This window comes from Telmatherina bonti, assembly GCF_933228915.1.
Source record: "Telmatherina bonti genome assembly, chromosome: 10".
In the NCBI taxonomy this organism is placed as follows: Eukaryota; Metazoa; Chordata; class Actinopteri; order Atheriniformes; family Telmatherinidae; genus Telmatherina; species Telmatherina bonti.
The window spans coordinates 35,109,892-35,133,102 of record NC_136628.1 but is presented as its reverse complement, the minus strand read 5'-3'; the positions used below and the strand labels follow the sequence as shown (position 1 = coordinate 35,133,102).

At 38.3% G+C, this 23,211-nt stretch overlaps 2 protein-coding genes across 3 annotated transcripts in view; one reads left to right on the top strand and one right to left on the bottom strand.

The window, feature by feature from the left end:
• The window catches only part of hyou1 (hypoxia up-regulated 1), a 29,205-nt gene extending 16,947 nt beyond the window's left edge, over positions 1-12,258 (top strand). The window contains exons 13-24 of one of the 2 annotated variants that reach the window (XM_079247854.1): positions 965-1,149; positions 1,277-1,415; positions 1,602-1,659; positions 2,947-3,023; positions 3,148-3,306; positions 3,392-3,543; positions 3,612-3,699; positions 6,002-6,258; positions 7,762-7,846; positions 7,927-8,191; positions 9,601-9,708; positions 10,606-12,258. In XM_079247854.1, coding sequence (XP_079103980.1) covers positions 965-1,149; positions 1,277-1,415; positions 1,602-1,659; positions 2,947-3,023; positions 3,148-3,306; positions 3,392-3,543; positions 3,612-3,699; positions 6,002-6,258; positions 7,762-7,846; positions 7,927-8,191; positions 9,601-9,708; positions 10,606-10,655 — 1,623 coding nt within the window. In that variant the 3' untranslated portion in view covers positions 10,656-12,258. Of the gene's footprint in view, positions 1-964; positions 1,150-1,276; positions 1,416-1,601; positions 1,660-2,946; positions 3,024-3,147; positions 3,307-3,391; positions 3,544-3,611; positions 3,700-6,001; positions 6,259-7,761; positions 7,847-7,926; positions 8,192-9,597; positions 9,709-10,605 lie in introns of both variants that reach the window. The other variant, XM_079247853.1, reaches the window with a different exon arrangement.
• Positions 12,259-14,560: 2,302 nt separating this feature from the next.
• On the bottom strand, positions 14,561-21,928 carry LOC306761347 (zona pellucida-like domain-containing protein 1; the record flags this gene model as incomplete). Its single annotated transcript, XM_079247472.1, has 9 exons — positions 14,561-14,718; positions 15,302-15,467; positions 15,719-15,890; positions 17,324-17,404; positions 17,573-17,670; positions 19,164-19,236; positions 19,514-19,698; positions 19,775-20,001; positions 21,835-21,928. 9 exons carry the CDS (start codon positions 21,926-21,928, stop codon positions 14,561-14,563), a joined length of 1,254 nt encoding a protein of 417 aa, XP_079103598.1.
• Between the last annotated feature and the right edge of the window lie 1,283 nt (positions 21,929-23,211).

The following is a 23,211-nucleotide window of genomic DNA, read 5'->3' as shown; positions in this document are numbered from 1 at the left end:
GATGTCCATTTCTTCACTTTTTTTTTTATCTTCTCTAGTTTTAATGTATTTTAGTTTCTCCATCATGTAGATTTCCTCCAGTCTGAATCTTTGGTTTGGTCCAGATTGATCCAGATTTATTGGGTCTGGGTGGATCCATTTTCTTATTCAGTATGTTTATAAGCCTCTGTAGATACTTGTATTTAATACCATATTTTCTGGACCTTGAGATGCAATTAAAATCCTTAAATTCTGTCAGAAATGGGCAGTGCACCTTATGATCCGGTACGCCTTATGTATTCATGTATTAACTTGTTCTGGTTGTGCTTGTTGACGTCAAACTGATTTTATGTGGTACACGGCGCTCAGAAAGGTGTCAAAATGTTTTTGTACGACTTCGGTAAGCTACGAAGCCTCATCGCAGGTGAAAGTCTGCAGCGGTTCTCAGGAGTCTTTCTGAGGCCTAATGACACGCTGCTTTTTATTCGATGCTTTTTCAGAAGTCTGGTGTCGATGTCAAGCCTTGTCTGGCCTCTGACTTTACAACGCTCAATAAATAAATGTAAAAACAATAGAGTAAGTTTTGAAGTTACAAGGTTCCATGTAACTTCTTACAAGCGTGACGCGGAGGCTGAGACAGCGCCTTGTGTGTGTTTATTTTATTTGAATCAAAATGTCTCTTTTTCCATTAATATGATGTTCAATACATATCTTTAGACAGTTATTAAGTAAGTAATTAAGGGAGTGTTTAGGGGGCATATAAGGGTAAAAATCCGACTTTTGGGTTACGCCACAGCGTAGGAACGGAACTCGTTTGTAAACTGAGGACCGACTTTACATCATTTTCCAATCATAATGTATCGATCCCCCTCTGGAAGCTGTTTATCATCTGCGTATTAAAAGCACTTTTCTTTAGACGGGAGGTGGTGATGCGTGCACAACGAAGGGCAGACATGTATATGTTAATGCCGCTTCGCTCTGGCAGGTGGAGTTTTCCCGGGAGATGGAGGAAGATGGTGTGAAAACCCAGAAACACAACAAGCGCATCCTGTTCCAGAGGATGGCGCCTTACCCCCAGCGGAAAGTCATCACATTCAATCGCTATAACGACGACTTCTCCTTCAACATTAACTACGGCGACCTCAGCTTCCTGAGTCAGGAAGAACTCAGGTACGTCCTCCTCCTCGTCATTTATTCTGGGAATGTGGGGCTCTGTTTCTGGGAGATGTGGTTGGAAGGATCGCTGTGGTTCTGTTCGTCGGAAGGGAAGTCTAAGTCCTGTCCTGGTGTGTTGCAGTGTGTTCGGCTCTCTGAATCTGACCACGGTCAAGCTGTCTGGAGTGGGAAGCAGCTTCCAGAAGCACGCAGATGCCGAGTCCAAAGGAATCAAAGCCCACTTCAACATGGACGAAAGCGGGGTGCTGCTGCTGGACCGGGTGAGTTTAGTTTAGCTCATCGGTGTCGAATAAAACCTGATGTGATTAACTCGTGTTGAAGGAACGAAGGTGTTTCTGGATGGTTGAAACAACTTCTACAGGATCTGTTTTCCCTCTTTGTTTTTGTTTTGACAAAACTTTGTTTCTGCCAGTAAATAAAGTAAAAATGTGTTTTTCCATCTGCAGGTGGAGTCTGTCTTTGAAACATTCGTGGAGGAGAAGGAAGAGGAATCCACTTTAACGAGTACGTTCTTCAGTCTGAACCAAAGCGTTAGGAAACGCACCGCATGTAAAACCTTTGTGTTTTTTTCCACATTAGACGTGTGATTTATTTTTATTTAGATATTTATTTTTATTTTTTTGTTTTGTTTTTTGTCTTGTCCAGCATTTAAGCAGGCAAAATGGATTTTTTGGATGCTGTGTTCTGCTGGACAAATTTACTTTGTCAAGGGAAGCATCATAGATAAAATGCTCCCCTTGATATTCTGGATTTTAATTTTATTTTTCTATTTATTTTTCATATTTGTTTGTATTACAAAGTTTGTACTGCTGGACCGGAGAGGACAGAAGAGGGACAGAAAGAGAATTGAAAAGACGAGAAAACAGAAAACACCTTGTAGAGAGAAAAAGAGAGAGAAAGGAAAAAATAAATAGTTTTCTTATTAAATGTGTATTCAGAGGTCTGGCAAACACGTCCGTCATCATTGCTGACTGAAGATTTCTGCCGTCTTTCTTTCTGGGGAAGTTTTTATCAAACTGCATCTGGAATAAGCAGAAACTTTGTTTATCTGGCATTTCTGGTGCATAGTAACAAGTACACGACCATACAAGAGTTTTTTTTTTGTTGTTTTTTTTACTTGATCTTGACTTTTATCTACAGATATTTGAAGCTCTTTGTAATGTTTCAAAAATATAATAGTCATATTAACAATAATATAAATAATAATAATTCTTAATGATAGTCGTGAGTTTAACATGTGAAATACAGCTTTCGATTGCTTCTGTTCAATCAGAAATGTGTTAAATATTTCAATCTATAACTTCTTAGTAAGTCGTAGTGTTTTAATAGGTGATGGCTTTAAATTCCCTTTTTAGACTTTAAAAAATGATATACATAAAAGATTAAAAAAACAAATTAAGTCAAATCTAATTTAAATATCACATAATGGGTTTTAAATAAAATATATAATTGAACTGAAATATAAATTATTGTTTTAATTAAAATGTAAGCTGATATAGTTTAAATAAAATATTTAAATATGTTAAATAATATATTTTAAATAAAATATGTAATATAATGTGGGGAAATGTAATAAAATGATATATATAATATAATTTGAATACTTTTTTTAATACTATAAATTTGTTGTGTATAATAAAAGAAAAAAATCCTTAACTTTTTGGGCACATTAAATTAAATTAAAATGGAAATAAATGAAATGTTTGGTTCTGCAGCATGTTTAAACATAAATCATTTTACAGGCGTATTGATGCGAGTTTGACTAACCTTTATTTCACTGCTGTGTTTCAGAGCTGGGAAACACGATTTCCACCTTGTTTGGAGGAGGATCCTCTGAACCCGCTCCGAATGTGACTGAACCTGCCCAGGTCGGGTCCAGTTCTGGCTTTTCTGACAAACTTCCACTTGCTGAGATGCGAAGCTCACTCACTGAACTTTTACATCTGGTATAAGATCCTAACCTCGAATGTTTCTTTTGTTTTTCCCGTCGAGGATGAGGAAGAGGTACCGCCAGAGTCCGGAAAGGACGGCAAGGACGAGGACCAGAAGGACAAAGAGCCCAAAGAGACACCGGATGATTCGGAGAAAAAGGCAGATGAAGAGAAAAGTGCGGAGAAGACGGAGGAGTCGGGCGGCAAGACGGAGGCTGCGGTAAGATCTCCGGTGGGAACTCGCCGCTCGCACCAACTGTTGCTTCAGGCGGGTTCATCTGCTTTTTGTTTCCTTCCGGGTTCAGGAAGAAAAGGACGGAGAGAAACCCGACAACGCAGAAGCAGAGAAGACAAAACCTCAGAAAAAAAGCAAAATCTCTGAAGACGTCACGGTGAAGCTCCTCATCAACGACATCATCGACCCCACTGCAGACTACCTCGCTTCCTCTCAGAAGAAGTAAAGACTTTTCCGCTCACATCTCGTCAGAATCCCACTTTTATCCACTAAAATCCCTCTGTTTCCAGGCTGCAGGATCTGACAGACCGAGATTTAGCCAAACAGGAGCGGGAGAAAACCCTGAACACCCTGGAAGCGTTCATCTTTGAGACGCAGGTGAGCAGGATCTAGGAATGTTTTACAGAACTCTCTTTTTATTGTGTATCATCAATGAATCAACAATCTGACAGTGGATCCATACAGAACGAATGTAGGAAGGAACATCGGCTGGAATGCACCGTTTAGGTTAGTTTAGTTTAGTTTTAGGTTTGGTTTAGGTTTAAGTTTAAGTTTAGGTTTAGTCTTAGGCTTAGTTTAAGGTTTTAGTTTAGGTTAAGTTTTAGGTTTAGTTTAGTTTAGGTTCAGTTTTAGGTTTAGTTTTAGATTTAGTTTAGTTTAGGTTTAGGTTTAGTTTTAGGTTTAGTTATAGGTTTAGTTTAGTTTTAGGTTTAGTTTTGTTTAATTTAGTTTAGGTTCAGTTTTAGGTTCAGTTTTAGGTTTAGTTTAGTTTTAGGTTCAGTTTAGTTTTAGGTTCAGTTTTAGTTTTAGGCTTAGTTCAGTTTTAGGTTTAGTTTAGTTTAGTTTTAGGTTTATTTTAGGTTCAGTTTTAGGTTTAGTTTAGTTTTAGGTTTAGTTTAGTTTAGTTTAGGTTCAGTTTTAGGTTTAGGTTCAGTTTTAGGTTTAGGCTTAGTTCAGTTTTAGGTTTGGTTTAGTTTAGTTTTAGGTTTAGTTTAGGTTCAGTTTTAGGTTTAGGTTTAGTTTTGGTTTTTGTTTTAGTTTAGTTTAGTTTATTTAGGATCCCCATTCTTCCTGGGGTCCGGCACAATTATTACATCAAAAAACAAAAACTTGTAAAAGTTACACAGCACATCAGCACTTCTGTTCAATCATGGAATACAAACTACTTACATACTTAAATCCATCTCTTTACATCCATTTTTACACACTAAATGCATGCATGTCATGTCCATTCATGTTATATCCAGTACTTTAACCATAATACATCGTATTCTATCATATAAACAGTTTACTGTAATACACACCCTATTCATGCACAAGATACTCTTACTCATAATTGAAAATCAACCTGTATATTTGATTATAATACAAATCTTCTAGTACACCTCTATCCACATTATCAATTAGTTTACTCTATTATACATACATATGTATTTATTATACTTTTATCACCAAACCCTTATAAGTATGATTTAAATAGATACCCATACTTTTGACAAATAGTCTTTTAATAATATTTTAAAGTTGTTTTTAGATTAGTGGAGAATTTAATGTTCTTTAGTAGAGAATTCCATATTTTCATGCCTCTATACACAACTGTTTTTTATGGCAGCTGATTTTGCTTTAGGCAAGGTAAATTTCCATCTTTTGCATGTCTTGTGATATATTTGTGATTTCCAGCACTAAAAGTAAGGTTATTAAATAAAGTAACAGGTAGTTTTAATACAGATATATTTCTGATTACAACTGTCAGTGAATATAAGAGTCTGTCTTTGACCAACAACCAGTTAAGTTTCTTATGCATTGTGATGATATTTGTCCAGAAATCACACTTCAGTACCGTTTGGGCAGCTCTGTAGTCTAACACATCTCTTGTGGCATTTGACCAAACAACTGGACAGAAATCTAGTTGAGATAAAATCAGTGATTGAATTATAATTATGAGGATGTTTTGCTTCATAAAAGTTGCCCATCTTCCTATAATTGAGATACCCGTACCCATCTTTGCAATCATATTATTTATGTGTTTTCTCCATGATAATTTGTTATCATTCCCAGACAGTGAAAGTTGATGTGGGTGGGAATGAGCAGTTTGGTGGCGGTCTCACCGCTCATGTTTGTCAGCCTGCAGGCTGAAACGCATCCGATTTTAGATTAAAGTTTTATTCTGGATGTGGAAAATGTCCCAAATGTTTTATGTTCCAAATGAACATCCCAGAGACAACTTTCATACCTGTAGGAATGGGTTAATGTTTATGTTCTTCTCTCTAAAGACGCATTACGCAACTTTCTGACGCTCAAGTCTTCTTTGGTGACACAGTGACATCTATCATGTGCGTTTCTGGAGCTGAGAGCATCCCAAGGCTGAGAAACCGACACGATACAACTTTTACATCCGGGACGCGAGTTTAGTTCAGGCCAGAAAATACACTGAATGTTTTGAACATGCAATGTCACTGATTCCACAAAGAAACACAAGATTAAAAGAGAGACACAAAACAAGTCATTGTAAGATCGTCTTCTGCTGACTGGAGAGAGCTAACGGGTCAGGTAGGATGCAGGATGGAGGCTAGATTAGCAATGGGGGGCGTGTGATGTGGAAAATGGTAAAAGTTCATTACGGTGTCGTTAAGATGACCTGGTCGGATAAAAGTAAAACAAACCACTGCTCTGTTTCCAGGACAAGCTGTACCAGGACGACTACCAGCAGGTGGTGACCGAGGAGGAGAAGGAGCAGATCTCCGCCAAGCTGAGCGAGGCGTCGGAGTGGATGGACGAGGAAGGCTACGCCGCCACCACCAAGCAGCTGAAAGAGAAGCTGTCTCAGCTGAAGAGCCTTTGTAAGGACATGTTTTTCAGGGTGGAGGAGCGACGCAAGTGGCCGGACCGCCTGGCCGCCCTCGACAGCCTGCTCAACACCTCCAGCTTCTTTCTGAGGTGAGTTGATGGAAGCTCTTCAGGCGTTTTACTGCGTTTTTATCCACTTTTTTTCTTTTTCTTTGACTTTGTGATAATTTTGTCTGTGTTGAAGCTGGTGGCATAAAGTTCTTTTTATTACTTTTTAATAAACCCACCTTGATTTTGTATCCCATCTATACTGTCTGTGTATTTTGCACCTTTTGGTGGCATTTGTGTTGAAATATGTATAAGCACAAAAGAAACTGCTGCAAATCATCAGTTTTTTCTTCCTGAATCACAACTTAAGATCTGATCAAAATAACCAAACATTTAAAGCGTAAATGCACTTTAAAATCTTTACAAGAGTTTTAATTCCTCTTTAATAAAAGTTAAATCAGCTTTAAACAGGTGGAAGATAACCATGTAAACACCTAAACGGAAATGACATTAGGGAATTAATTCTGATTTATTCTCATTTTAATTTGAACTGATTCATTCCAACCGAAGTTACTTCTGGTCATTCTGGGGATGCTGGTTAAATTATTCCATCACAAGTACTGAAGTTGTATGATCGTGTTAAGCTGGTGCTTCAAAATAACCAAAATTGATGCGGGAACGGTGCTTATCATGTGGTATTCCATGGTATAAATGAGAAGAAAAGGAGCAGAAAGTGCAGTTTGTTTATGTTTATGACTTATCTCTACTCAAGATCCATCTCTCTGAATATTACTAGTAAGAAAATAATTAATCTTTTGTTTGATATTAACTAATTTGAAAAATCAAACTGGTGTTTAAAGGGTGAAAACCATAAACTGTATATAAAAAGCTTTCTATAGCTAAAAGCTAACTGAGCTAACCCAGAAATAACTGAGCTAACCAGCTAACGGAGGGAAGCGGGCTAAAGCTAAGTCACGTTGTTAACCGGCTTAAAAACTGCGGTTGTTCTACGTTCTTCAAACTTTAAGCAGGAGGTTTGGTACCTGTCAATCAAAAGGACACGCCCCTAAATATGCCAAACTTCGAGATTAAATTACTTTTTTAAAAAAAAAACAAAAAAACGGGCGAGTTACAAAAACATTCACTCCCCCCACAGTTGTCATGAAGGTAAACCTGACCTATTAAACCTAAATTAGATTTATGTACCAGGCTGTAAACATGTTTATTTCTGCTGTGAAGTTGGTCTTTTTAACATGGGAGTCTTTGGGGATTCGCTCTGTTTTGCAGCCCCTAGTGGATGAAGGGGGAACTGCAGTTTCTGGCTCTTCCACATAGGCTTCACTTTTAACCGCCAGAGGCTCCGTCCATCTTTCATATACAGTATATGGTGAAAACCCTAAAAATAATTGAAGGTTTGGTACTTCTGATAAGTGATTTATATGGAAACAAAAAGGCAGAAAAACATCTGATGTTTCCATTTCACTGCACTTTGTTGCTTTATGACATTTTTTACCACTAAGATTTACAGACAGGACAAAACTTAAGGCTGGAACAAGAGTTAAGCTGGTGCATGTTGCCGATCGAGTCCTTTTTTCTGTTCCACAGGAGTGCCAAACTGATCCCAGAGGACGACCAGATTTTCACTGAGGTTGAGCTGAACATGTTGGAAAAAGTCATCAATGAAACAGCAGTGAGTGATGAAGTGATGAAGAGAATCGCCAACTCATTTTTATTTTCATTCTGACGTTCGTGTTGCGTTTCCTGTTTCAGACCTGGAAGAACGAGACGGTAGCAGAGCAGGAGAAACGATCTCCTCAAGCCCGCCCGATCCTGCTGTCCAAAGACATTGAGTCCAAGGTGGCGCTTCTGGATCGAGAGGTCAACTATTTGCTCAACAAAGCCAAGTTCGCCAAGCCCAAAGCGAAAGCTAAACCCAAGAACGGCACAAACGCAGACAAAAGCAGCAGCAAGGCCAATAACACGGTGGAGGAAAAAGACGTCCCACCGACAGAGGAGAGCACAGACTCCAAGAGCGGTGAGTTAACAGCTTTTCTTCTTATTTCAGGACTTTAAAATGCAATAAAATCTCTGCAGTTTGTTTGTTTCAGAGTCGAAACAGTAACTTGACTTGAATATAAAAAGTCCTAAATGCATTTTTATTTTTTTTATCAGACTTTATCAGACCTCTTCACCCTTTAAGAATTTTTAGGAAAGTTGTTTTTTTTTTTTTGTTTTTTTTTTTTTTTGTTTTTTTTTACAGTTTTTAAATAGATTTATGGTTTGAAACCTTAAAACCATGTTGATACGATACCAACATGCTGTTTTTATTCTAACATGCCGCTCAGTATTGAAATTTGTTGAGGAAGAGGAAAATGACTGGTTTATGTGAAGACTTGTTGTTTTTTCCTCTTTAGTTTGATAATTTGAAATTTTTCTTCCCTATTGATGAAAAAATAAATTAAATGTTTACCCAAATAGTATTTTACTGCAGCTCTGATTAAAAAATTTAAAAAAAAAAAAAAAAAAAAAAAAAAAGCAGATATTTGTCCAAAGAGGAGGTTTTCCAAGATATTCTTGAGCCTATGTCACATGACGGCCTGTTTACATTAAAATTACCTGGAAGTTCCTTTATATCTCAGCACTGTAACAATAATTATTAAATGTTAAGAGTTTTTTATGAAAAAGATATTTTTGGAGCTCACTGATTAATTCTCTAATAGAGTTTGGCATAAATTAATTACCTAGACACTATCTTTATAGAATAAAATTTTGAAGTCTCATATTTAGGGCTGTGACGATATGCTTTTGTCCCAATTCTATTCATATATTTTGAGTGCCGATTCGATTTAAATTACGACTCTCACAATTCCTCAATGTTGCAGATGTCTAAAAACGAAAAAAAAAAAAAGTCATTGCTCATCATTTTTCTTGATTTCAATTAGGAAAAAACAACACAGTAGCCAGACCATCATTCTGCTGCTAAAATGCCCAAGAAGACAAGTAAAAAGATCAATAAAAACAATAAAAATGACAAATTTTACCATGGATTATTTTTATCTGAAATTTTCTTTTTTTTTTTTTAATTAAATTGCGAAGCAAATAATCTTGATATTCAATATTTATTTTTTATTTTTTTTAATTTTCCCACCCCTTCTCATTTTATACTCAACTGTGGTACCCTCACCTTGAACTAATTACTACAGTTAAGCTTTTTATTGTTAACTTCTTGCTGTACTTTTCTTGTTTGTTAATGCATCAAATTCTGAGTTATATTTTCTAAGCGAAAGGACCTGGTCAGTGAAGACACAGAAGATCATTTTTTATTCATGTGTTAAAGATTTAAATTAATTTCCGATTTGAGGTTTGATTGTGTTTTTCAGAAATTTCTCAGCTTTTCTAGAAAACAAGGGTTGCATATAATTGGTGTGTTTCTCCAAACAGCAGGAAACGCAGAAGACGTCTCGCCAGGTGAAACTCCGCCCACTGAGGAAACCGTTCAACAGCCTAATTCAGACAGCCAATCAGAGCCCACAGAAGAAACGATAACCACAGGTTTGTCTGCCATTAATCAAAATGACTAAAACACAGAGATGTAAATTATAGATCAGTAGTGACTGTGGGGGAATCCAAACTTAAAGATAAAATATTCCAGTATGTGCCTGAAAATGGCTGCAAATGTGGAGACAAGTGACTCTTTGTCTTCATCCTCCATTTGTTTAAAGGGCCCAGTGCCAAGTTTTTGGCACATTGTTGCAGAAAAACTTTATTTTTTGTTTGTTAAATGTTGTATTTGGCATTTTTCATAGCCTGTAATTATTAAAAAAAAAAAAAAAAAAAAAAAAAAAAAAAAAAAGGGAACAAATGTTTATTAAGTTTTATGAATAAAAAAACCTCAGATGCTAAGCTAGCAGCACCACACCACTGTGTGGTTGCTGTTATGTGTCGAAACAACAGGGGTCAGGAGAATTTTTAATGCTTAATTAAGTCATAATTCAGAGTTAACACAAGGGATTCCTTGAAGTCTGGAGAATTTTTGATCAGATCTTTTTAAATGTCTGTTAGAATTAATAGGCACAAATTTATTTATTCATTTATTTTAAATATGAAACCTTTATTTTAACAAAAAAAAAAAAATAGAACAAAAATCATGTACATGCTTGTATTCCTTATCACCACTTAATTTTGTAGTGCAAAATGTGTCCACCAGGCGGCAGATGACCAGTATCAGATTGTATACAACAGGGTTTTTACCACATAGTGATGCAACTGCTTTCAAATAGTTTTGTACCACATATTCGATGTGATCTCGGGTTAAATATTACAACAAAGTCTGGTTACTTGGTAGAAAAATGTAAATGAAAGCACAGTAATAATATAATCATGACACATGAAGAAGGGAATGTTGACTTTTTGTGTTTCTTTCCTAATTCTTCTGTTTTTTGTTTGCAGAATCAACAGAAAAGGCTCAACCTGAAAACCACATAGAGGATGAATTATAACAGCTGGAACTCTGGGGGAAAAAAATCACTATTTATTGACAGTGTGAAATGTTCAAGTTCGCTCTCTTTTCTTTAGTTCTTTATTTTTTGTTGAATTTCTGGAAGCTGATTGGATGAAGATTGAAGAATCCTCTCATCATCCCCTCCCTTGTGTCCCCATGCAGCTCCTCTTTTTCTTTTTTCGCGCACATAACGGAGAAACAGTTTCACCAAAACAAAGCCCCAGACTGCATCTGTGCCAAGATACACGTAAAATATAAAAAATAAATAAATAAATAAAAAAAAAATAGGAAAAGATGCTTCCTTGTGTCCACCAGGGATCGTTAGCTGAGCGCTGATCTGTTGCTAGCACTTAATGTTCCTAACCCATTCAGACCTGATACTACAAATGTGTACTTTTAGCTTTCACATCTGTCAAAAACACGTTATTTTTTTTATATTGATAAACGGGAGGAGAAAGTCAAGGATTTACAATAAAAACGGAAGCTTTAACTCATTTAATGGTTTTTACTTTTTGCCTTTTCTCGTTTCTCCAAAGGCTTTGGCATACAAGTTTTAGTCAGCTTGGTCAAGAAACGTTTTTTAAAATGAAGCTTAAGGTCTGAATGAGTTAATGGTGGTGTGGTGCTGCCAGCTTAGCATCTGAATGAGTTAACGGTGGGGCAGAGCTGCTAGCTTAGCATCTGTCTGAGTTAATGGTGGTGTGGTGCTGCTAGCTTAGCATCTGAATGAGTTAACGGTGCTGCTAGCTAAGCATCTGTCTGAGTTAACGGTGGTGCTAGCTTAGCATCTGTCTGAGTTAATGTTGTTACTCAGCCATATTGTAGAGATTCAGGACTCTCCTCAGATTTTTGTGCCAATTTAAAATCCGTTCGGCTGCATAGTTTTAATTTCCAGTACTAAAACAATATTTTAAAAAAGGGCACATCAGCACGTTAACTGTTGTTAATGTACTTTTGAATCATATTGAATATTAATTTGACCTCATTTATTATTAGTGCGACGCAACACCAGGGAAATATTTCCTCTCAGATATGTAAATTATGCAGAAGCGTGACGTGAAATGCTGCTATCGTTGTGTGTCTTTTGTATTTTGCAGGTAGTGGGACTTCTTCACAGGTGCAGTCAGTTTTCTGCTGATATCTTTGAGTCCATCGTAATTTCTGGAACTTGTTTACTAGCAAACATTCCAGCATCACACTCTGAAGTTTTCTTCCTCTTCTTCTGTATAAGCAAGCTGGGCACCATCATCCAGCTCTCAGTATTGTTGCTCTGCTCTCTCTCTCTCTCTCTCTGCTGACTGAAAAACGTTACAAAAACCAGCTCCACGTATTTCTCAATGCGGTCTTTGAGAAGTGCTTGAATGTTTGTGCAGGGGGAATAAAATGTTGAGAAGCCGTGTCGTGTGGTAGGATTGTTGCTGATCTTTACTGTGTAACAACCAGAGACACACTTGTGTGTTTTTGCCGGAACAGGGAAGCTGAGGGGCTTGGATCAGGATTTTGGGTCTGCTTTCTAATTCCATGGGATGGGAAATAAAATTGTAATAGGAAGTAAACAATGTTTATTTCTAAACTGAGAATAAAAGATTTTTTATTTGTCATTTTGTTAATTTATAAACATGAGCTTTACTTTGAGGCAAAGTTGGTTCAGAAACTTTAAAATTAGTCCTAACAGGCACTGTAAAGATGTGGCTTTGGTTGTAAAATGACATAAATGGCTAAATGGGTTCATCTCAAGGCCATAAAGTTTAAAAACAAACCAAAAGCATAATGAAGGAGAAGTTGGAAACTTAATGTGGTGTCACATGACCATGTTTCCATCTACTGGACGGCCACTGTTGCTCCATCACCATGGTACCGCCTGATCGGGATGGGCGGTACCAGAATATTTCCTGTCGATGCCATACCATGTGTTTATGATGCTTTTGCTTCAATACTGATGTCGATACTTTTAGCCTCTTGGCAGAAAATCGTGATGTTTAGTGTAAATTTTCATCATAAAAAGGGTAATCTAGAATAAACATAAAACTAATTTTCCAAACCTCTTAGTCCAGTTCATGGTTCTGGAAAAGCTTGAGTCTATCCCAGCAAGTAGCGGGCCAGAGGCGGGGTACACCTTGGACAGGTCACCTGCCCCTCACAAGGCCGACACAGAAACACACAACCATTCACACTCGCACTCACCAAGTAACAATTCAGAGCACAATTGTAAAACTCCAGTCCCTTAGGGCTTCAGGTATCCTGCAGGTTTTTGTTGTCTCCCTGCTCCAACACACCTGACCCAAATGAACAAAACAGTTGAGAAGAAGCTGTTGGATCCATTTTATTTTAATTAGGTGTGTTGGTGCAGATAATAACAAACCTGCAGGAAACCAGCCCTGGTGGACCGGAGTTTGACCTACTAAATGTGCATGTCTTTGGACGGTAGGAGGAAGCTGGAGTACCCGGAGAGATCCCACGTCCCAAAAGAAGTTTGTAACCAATCTTTAATCATTTAACAATTAAATAACTTTAGCAAAACAGCTGCAAAAATAGCTGGTTAAGCAAAATAACGTGGTCTAAAGTGTCACATAACAAGGCTGCTTTTTATTTGGTGCACTTAAATGATCCAAGTTAATTTTCTGTTCAAACAAGCTGTTATTAAATCACACAAACATAACTGTATTTAAAAAATAATGATAAACCACGAAATGTTGTCAAACATCTTTATTGGAAAGAAATACAAAACGTCAGAGCCTTTAATGGTTATAAAAGTATTAGAAAAACCAACCCATGTGTGTTATAATCATTATCCTGTTTAAATGGCATATAAAAGGAATCAATGCCAGTATTGATTTAACTAATGTATCAATAAGTCTTAACATGGTTACAAAAAGCGTATGAGGGCTATTTTATTATTGCTTCTGTGGAAGTGACTGTATAATAACTAGTAGCATCACTAAGTTTGAGCTGTTGTGATCACTCAGGCTCTAAAAGGTTTAGTTATAAATCTTTCTTACCTCTAACGTGGCGCTGATGTGTTGGTATTGTTTGTCCTCGCTTAGGAAGTATAAGTTCAGAATTGTTTGCTTGATCTCAATATGAATCCAGGTTTAGATGATTGGCTCTTGGTGGAGTGAAACACTCGCGGCTGATTTTATTTCTCATCACCTGAACTATGAACTATGTTCACATTATCAGGCTGAAATAATTTCCCCTGCTTTTATTCACGCAGATGTGTAAATATTACATTTTGTGTTTATTTAAACTGTATCTTTGCATCAAAGGCATCAATATTCTACATTATCCTGCAGAGAGAAGCTTATTTTAGACACGTAGGTGCCTTGCCACAGAGGTTTACCTCCTTGTTTAGGAAGAGCCTGACGGTTTCAGGTCTCACGTTAAGAGGCTGCAAGGCTTGATAAATCATAAAACCCTTTTCACTCCTTGTGCAGGCTGAGCTGAGCTGTCATCTCATTTAATACGTGATCTTTTATAAAAAGTGATGTTTAGGAAATTTTAATATTGGCGTTTAATATCACGATTAATTGCAAAATAAAAAATTGTGAATCCTTATTTCCATGATGAGATGAATATTCAGTCAGAATAAAAATGCTCCATGTCCATCACTTTAGTATGTCATGCTAAATCAGATTCATGTTTCTATGTTGCTCTGCAGAAAGAGTCAAGTTTTCTTTTATTTTTTTTATTCTAAATGGCTGTTTGCTAAAATGTACGCTAATTGTCACTAAAGACAACATAATTTCCCAAACAGTCTTACAAAAAAGCATGTGTGAAAACTTCACATGAGGTCTGTTGGTAATGTGTACATGGCTTTAAAATGCAGCCTTGAGCTCACATCCAGCTACAGTTATCACACGGTAGTATTTCTTCATGCATTCTTGTGGCTTCTCTGGTCCACAGTCACTCCTGTGTGTACAGAATTGTCTTGTTTAAAGCGACTTTCGAGTTATATTTCTGGTAAGCTATGAAGGCCACCAGACAGAGACAGATGACTCCAATGATTCCTGCTGCAGCTGCCACGGCCATCAAAGTGTCGCTCCTGTCCATCTCTTTCGCACCTTGGAAGATAAAAAAACACGAGAAGTAAGAACATGATATCATCCCTCTGAAAATTATCCTGCAAGTTATTTGTGACCAATCTTTGAACCTCCATCTCTTCACTAATATTTGATGTTTGCCAACATTCACATGAACACATGCTTTTAGTATGAATTATGGAGTAAATCCCATTTCCAACAAGAGCTCAAATGATGTAATTTCTTTGAGCTTATAACAAACAAATAACAAATATTTTTATGGGACTTTAGAGACCAGTTTTGCTGAATTTAGCAAATAACTAAGAAGTTAATACCTTAATAGAAAATAATTTCGCTATGTCTCATTGGAAAATGAGTTTTGTAACATTTACTGTCATTGATTGCAAAAAGGTGTCCATGTTTCCATGGGATTTTTCTGGATTTTGATTTGTTTTAAATCAAAACTTCAGTCCTACAGCCGCTGTTCCCAATAATAGTCTCAAGTGTTCCTAAGTATGGTAATAAATAAAGCTATAAAAACAATAAACAACGATACACACCTGCAGATGTCAGCACATACCCTGAAATTAAAAAAAGAAAAATTTTAACTTCATTTATGACCAACTGAGCGCTACAGCAAGCTGCTGCGACAGCTTTGAGCCTCCAACCGAAGCATCCTCACCATTATCGAGGTGGATGGTGATGGGACCTGAGCTGACGGTGGCCGTATCGCTTACGGTGGTTCCCTCATCGGCACTGCGACGCCTTCTCAAGGTGTTCTGGGTACAGTTCTGCATTCAATGACGACCATTTTGGTGAAAACACAAACATTGGATACGTTGTTTCAGTAACAATCTTACTCTTCAATAATCAGAATATTTGTTGTTCTTTCTTTAACAACAAAAACATACAAAGACATTTAACATACAAAGACATTTCTGAGATCCATCTTAGTGTCCTCAGATAGAGCCCAGATGTAGAGCTGTGTGTCATCTGCATAGCACTAAACTCTGCTGCTGGAAGTAATGCAGGGAAAAATAACCTGAAAGAGTGTTGGGCAGATGGTGTTCACACACAGCCTGGTGGCACATTGGACATAATAGGTGGAAATCATTGCGCCAGTGTTTTGGACAAAGCGGAAAGCCTCAAAAGAGAAGCGGGCCTCCTGCTGTGCCCCGTTGCTGTTGATGACTGTCTGACCATCCCGATCACATCTTGAAGAGGACGATAGAGATGATATACAGACATGAAACAGACAGAACAGAGCAAATGCAGTTCAAAGTTGGCTCAACATAGTTTCTAAATATGTTGCTGTTCAGCTCTTTGAAGGCCCATTTCTGCTCCCTTACATTGTCATACATCACCTCATACTTCAATACATCTTTTACATTGCCAGTCAGTTCATCCACGAGTGGACAGTGCTGAGTTCAGAGAACACTTACATAGCGGTAGAGATATTTTGAGTTTTTACCATAGACTGTATATAAAAAGATGGGCAGAGCCTCTGTGACGTCACCCATAGGTTTCTGAAGAGCTGAACTGAAGCTCGGTGGGCGGTTCCTACCATCACCATCATTGCAGGGGCATGTGTCTCGTCTCGCCCGGAAAATACAAATATGGGCAAAGAGGTGGAGCTGAGAGGGGGGCTGTGAGCATCATGGTGGATGATTGACATCGAACGAACTCCAAGCTGCCTGTAGCTAAGAGCTAACCGAGCTAACCTGAAGATAACAGGAGCTAACCAGCGGGCTAAAGCTAAGTCACGTTGTTAACCGGCTAAAAACCGCGGTTGTTCTGCGTTCTTTTGACTTGAAGCAGGAGATTGGGTACCTGTTGATCAAAGGGACACGTCCCTAAATAGCCAAATTTCGAAATTTAATTACTTTTAAACGGACCAGCTAGAAAACGATTCACTCACAGTTGTCATGAAGGTAAACCTGACCTATTGAACTGAAAATGGATTTTTTTTTTTTACCAGGCTGTAAACATGTTTATTTCTGCTGTGAAATTGGTCTTTTTAACATGGGAGTCTATGGGGATTAGCTCTGTTTTGCAGCCCCTAGTGGATGAGGGGGGAACTGCAGTTTTATGCACTTCTGCTTAGGCTTCACTTTTAGCCATCAAAGATTGCCGCTTGGTTGACACACAATGCTTCTTCAGGTTGACTCAGACCTGTTAATCTTCAAAGTCGAACTAAAAAAGAAAAAGTATTTATTTTTAATGTATTATTTTTAACTGAGTTATTTTTTTCTTTGGCTCTTTAACAAAATGTAAGGAAATAATTAACAAAAATAATTCATGTTTATTTACCTTTTATAACAGTGTGATATGTCAAACCAATTGTAGTTTATCATTATGTCCACCAGGGAACAGAGGACAAAAAGGAGATTGTTTAGAAGAAGGTTTTGAGCTGAGTTTTTACCATAAAGTGATGCAAAAATGTTCAAACTGTATGTATCAAATATGATACATAAGACATAAGGGTGAAGGACAAATATGACTTTTTAAAATACTTCTCCCGACACATAAAACCACATAACCAATTGAGGCTAAATTTCCATTTTATTCTTGTTTGTGTTAAAAAAAAATCCAAACTATCAAGATCTGAGATAAGTTGACTATGTTGTTGTACTTTGCAGTAACCTACCCAACAAAAAGATCATAAGATGAAGTGTTGACGGGGTAAAGAGAGGTCGTGGCCCAACACCGGTCGAGGAGCACATTGAATCTGTAAGAACAAACTTTGGTTTTGGCTGATGTCATAAAAGATGGAAATACTTTCATGTGATTATATCTGTATGAAGATCTTGTTATGCCAGAGTAAAGAGGACAAAAAAGTGTTTCCTTTATTTATTTATTTTATAGATGGATAGAAAGTAATAAACTACCAAAGTACCTGGTGGTGAGGTTGGATGCTTTTACTTTGACAAAGATCCTGGTCTTCAGCTCCAAGCCAATCGGAGGGATCTGCAAGCTGTTTGAGTAGCTTTGGTCCTTTTGGTGCATTAACACATAAAAGATTATTATTTACAACGGAATACGTTAAAAATAGATCAGACAAAAAATCACATTTAGACTGTGTTTTGACCCATAAAGTACTTAAAAACTTTATTAAAATCCTCATTATTTAGTTTTTTTTCCATTTCAAGTCATCATAGAGTGTAATAAGACAGTGTCTAAACATTACATGTCAGTTACAGTCTTGCAGAAGTTAAAACATTTTCCCTCCAAACTCAGAACTTCTCTTCCACTGATGAAAAACAAGCAACCATTTGTGGGGCGATAAAATATATCACACCTAACTGTTATGAAGGCTGGCTTTCTTTAGCGATGGAAGATCTTGGTTGTGCAAGCTTTAATAAGGTCACACTGGTCTTCTGCAACCAGATGACATTCGACTCATATATCTTAAGGCTTCTCATGGCTCTTTTTTATTTTGCTGCATGAGGTGTTGCATCCGCTGTAATCCTGGCGCTGTCTTTGTGTGAACTGATGCTCTTAAAGGCCTCTTATTTGTAACACAATCATTTCTTATTGTATGTTGCAGTGGGAGGGATAAAGCTAAGATATGGAGCATTCAGACATGGGTATAGACCAGTAACAGGAGGCTATATCCCTGCCCGAGGCTGCTACTGATCTGAACATGTATAACAAGCTGGCGCTAGGAACTAAACTGCTAGGTTTTGCAAAGAAGAAAGCTAAATTCATCCAACCTGGGGAGCAACTCATTTACATGACTGATTTTATCATTGGCTGTGTATATGCATGGGGAGGCATATGATTAGCATCTTTATAGCTTGTTATCAGAGGTGGCAATTCCTGGTCCGGAAAGTAAAAGTCCTGTCCAGCAGCTGTTCCGACCAGTCACCAAACCAGCTAAATTTAATAAGCAGAGTTTATTTGCCAGGTAAACGAGCCTGTTCGAGAAAACACCTGTTCTAAATGTACAAGTAGATTAAAAAACATGTCAGGACCAGGAATTGCCACCTCTGCTTGTTACCCAGTAGAGATTCACTCAGTCGGGTATTAGCATGAATAGGGTTGCTAGCTATTAGCATTTCTAGGCTAGCTGCCATCATGTCAAGGTAGAAAACCTACCAAATCATCCACTTTTTTTTCTTTTTTTTTTTTGGCTATCATTCTAATGCTAACGGATTAGCTGCCATTTATTGGTGCATGACTCCAGTATGTGGAGTCAAGCTTTTTTTTTTTTTTTTTTTTGCAAAGACGGAGGCTATTTGATCTGAGGGATCTTTGTGGTAAAACTGGCATAAACTTTTTTTTTTTTTTTTTTTTTTCCATCCTGCACCCAGACACGTGCAGTTTTGAATAAGTTGTTGTTTTTGGATACTTTCTTTGAATCTTGATACTGTTGTCGCTCTGCCACATGTGCTGAAGGCAGAAACACTGTCCTCTGAGTAACTACTTGGCCATCGTGATCTGGTAAACACGAAGTCATTTCCTGCTGACACCTTCCTTTTCCTTACAGAGTAGAGTCGCATGCTCAGTGTGCTGATGAAACTCCCGTTATTGTCTCTGATTGCCACATTTATCCCGGCCCTGTTGGACAGAAAAGATTCTGTCAGCAGCTGAAAATCAATCAAAGGGGGAAAAACCCAAGTTGTAAACAAACCAGGTCATCATTCATATGATACACGAGGGAACAACAGCCTCAGGTGAGATTTATGTGTTGCTGAAACTAGACTCAGATCTAACACACATCTCTAAAGCCACTACATGGGAAGTTTAATCTTTCCTATAAAGAATCATTTACAACCACCTTGGTTTAATCCGTACTTAATCCTTTAAGGTTTTGTCAAAGCAACGACTCACTTACACGCTCATCTGAGTATTGTTGACCAGGTACTGCAGTGGGTAGCGACAGGAGAACTTGTACATCATTCCTTGTTGGTAGGTGATGGTTCCTGTGGTCGGGTCTTCAGAGGAGACCATGCCTGAGATGTTGACGTACTGAACACTGGAGAAATCTGCAAATATCCCAGTTCCTACCTCCTGGGTAACCTTTGAGAAAAGAGAGTTTCATGAGGATGTGTTGTGGGCTGTGGGTTGCGGGATATTTTGGGCTCTGATACCGTACAGTCATTGTGCTGGAGCATTTAGCGATGGCTTCGTCTGTGATGGAGAAGTTGAATTTGACAACAGGCGGGTTTGCCGTCCAGTCTGCTATGCCTCTACACTGGGTTTTGGAGTGCTGGGAGTTGAGGGCCAGCAGTGACTCATGGTATCCATTGAAATAGATGGGACACAGGAGGATGTACAGGTCCACTGTCTGACTTCCGCAAATAACATTGATATCTGAGTTTGCTGAAGAGAAAGAGAAGGAGATGAGAATCAACAAGGCTTCTTAAGAGATTAAGAGAGAGAAATGACCAAAGGGGAAGACCACAGGGTTTAAACCAACAAGAAGAAACCAAGGTCAATGAGCCATGTAAACACCGTGTGAGCAGGAATTTACTGCTCAAAGCCCGCTGTCCTGCAAATGTTTTGTGGTTTTATGTTTCCGTTTCAACCAGGCAGCAACCTCCTGCGGTTAAAAGTGAAGCCAATACAGTGCACAAACCTTCAGTTCCTCCCTCATCCACTAGGGGTTAGGAGTGTTAAAAAGACCAACTTCACAGTAGAAATAAACACGTCTACAAAAACATTTTAGGTTTAATAGGTCAGGTATACCTTCATGACAACTCATCCGTTTAGATGTTACTTAGTCTTGAAATTCTGCATAGTTAGGGGCGTGGCCTTTTAATTAATAGGTATCCGCTAACTGGAGGCAAAGGTCTCCAACTCAGGTCCTCAAGGGCTACCGTCCTGCAGGTTTTAGTGTTTTCCTGCTACAACACAGTTGATTCAAATGAAAAGGTTGTCATCTTCTGGACCTGCCTGTTAATGAACCATTGATTTGGGTCAAGTGTGTTGCAGGGGGGAAACACTAAAAGATGGTAGCCCTTGAGGACCAGAGTTGGTGACCCTTGAGATAGAGTGTAGCACAACTACAGGTTTTAGTCAGCTAGCAGCATGTCTTAGCTTTACCCCAGATACCTCCATGAGCTGGTTAGCTCCTGTTAGCTTGGTTAGTTCTTAGCTGCAAGTAGACTGAAGTTTGACCCCATGCTCACAGCCTCCCTCTCCGCTCCACCTCTTCGCCCATTTTTCTATTTCCCCCGAGTGACGAAAAGCACGACGCTCCCAAAATGGCAACAATGGAAACTGCCTTTTAGTTCGATTCAGCTCCTCAGAAACCTGCGGGTGGCGTCACCGAGGCTCCATCTTTTACATACAGTCTGTGGTTTTACCGCCTGACTCAAATGAACAGATCAGCAGCAGATTCATGCAGTGCCTGTCTGAGATTTTAATTTGAATCAGTTGTGTTGCAGCAGGAAAACATCTCATACCTTCTGGAAAGTGAGCTATGTAGACCAGAGTTGGAGATTACTGATGTAAAAAGTAGGTTTGAAGTAACATTACTCTTTATAACTTCAAGCCAGTATTGTGGCAGAACTATTTTTCTTTATAATATGAGTTTTTCTTCCTGCACAGCAAAAGAATATTCAGTGTTTTTATTCATTACACTGGCTACGACAAAGCTTTCCACTGCCAGTAGTCGTGCATTAACCTTCCATGCTCTGAAGATGCCACACTGCAGCTTGTTGGGTGTGGTAGGCTGAAAAGTCTGAAAAGCACACTTCTCTGACAAAAATGTAATTTTTCTTGACTGATTTGCAGATGTTGCTCCACTTACATCTGTAGTGTAAGTAAAAATCAGCCAATCATATCTTTATTTGTCAGTTAATATGTGTTTGGACTGCATCCACTCTTGCAGCCCGGAGTGCAGCATCCTCATTGAACATGTGTGTGTGTTCAGTTCCCATCAACGCTGACTGGAGCCGAAGCCAGTAAATAACCTGGTTGCTGATTAGACAGCAAGAGTTGGTGAGTTTTCACCCAGTGGTAAAAGGTCTGATTTGAATTGTTTAAATCTGGGCGACAATAGAGATTATCATCAATCTTTCACCTACTGCACTTGTTGTGTAAATGAGTAGGAGTAGCTGACGTCAGTCTGTAAAAAAAACAAAACAAACTCTTCCATGTTGATCAATTATGTTTAGCTGCTGTATTGCATTTTGAAAGATCCCCACTGACCTGGATTCCTGTATGTGGAATCTCCAATACAGGCATTTTGAGCATTGACGAGTAGAAGTTTGGCAAGTTGGTATGTGAGAAGGGTCAGCCACATTGTTCTCCAGCTGCTGGAGGATAAACAGCAATTAGAAATGCACATGATTTCCTCCCTGTGGGGGTCTGTGAAGAGCCAAAAAATGCAACAATGGACTCTCAACAAGTTATCAAATCTTAATATTCAAGGTCCTTAATTTGCAATCCTAAATTAAGAAGACTGAACTGTCCTCATAAAGCGTCTTTATCGCTTATTAAAAACATATTTACTTAAAAATATTTAATCTGTGGGCGCTGTCTGCTGTGCTGAGAAACCCACTGTAAGTCCGCTTTTGGGGCTGTAAAACCACCTACTATTCCACAAAAAGCCTAACATGAGAAACACTTTATTATTCCCATAAGAAAAATACAATATAATGTGTTGAATATAAAAACAGTATTTGATTGGATCAAAAGTTAGTTTACACGCCCAGTACAGGGTAGGTCATCAACATTTTTTTATAATGCCAATATAAAAACAAACTGAAATACAACGAGAAATACATGAGAAGTCCATTAATTTCTGATAATGGACACCTTGGAGGGCATGATTCCATTTATGCCATGGTCACTCACGAAGGAAATAACATAAGATCAATTACTAATGTTGTTTTTACTATTAAAATTTTAATATATCTTGTGGTGTTGCCAAGGTAACCGCTGTTGGCAACACCCGCAGATCATTCTGCAGCAGATACCGTTGCAACAAATCACCGATGATGGTGTGATGATGTTTGACATAGTCCTTCCAGATAGTCTTTCTGCTTTCTGTTTTGTTTGTTTGTCGCTATCATTTCTGTTGCCACGGTTACCAACCATAACTGGCGTTTGAGACAGCGCAGTGATTTAGAATCATTGGGCTATTTTTTTTTTACTGGTGTCCATTATCACTTTTTAACGGACACCCTGCAACCAATCAGAATTGAGTATTCAATTCAATTCAATCCAATTGAATTCAACTTTATTTATATAGCGTCAAATCACGGCAATGCCATCTCAAGACGCTTTACAGACAGAGGAGAAAACATAATGAAAGGCAATTCATAACAGCCTATATAAGGAAACCAACAGATTGAGTTGGAGGTCCAACTCAATCTCCCATCCTGAGCAAGCACACTGGCAACAGTGGGAAGGAAAAAACTCCCTTTTAATAGGAAGGAAACCTCCAGCAGAACTCGGCTCAAGGACAGGCAGCCATCTGCCTCTGCTGCGTGGGGGGCAAGAGGACAGAAAGACAACAGGAACTGCTATTCACTACACTACTCACTCACAGTACTCACTACTGTATTCACCCAGACTATGGGA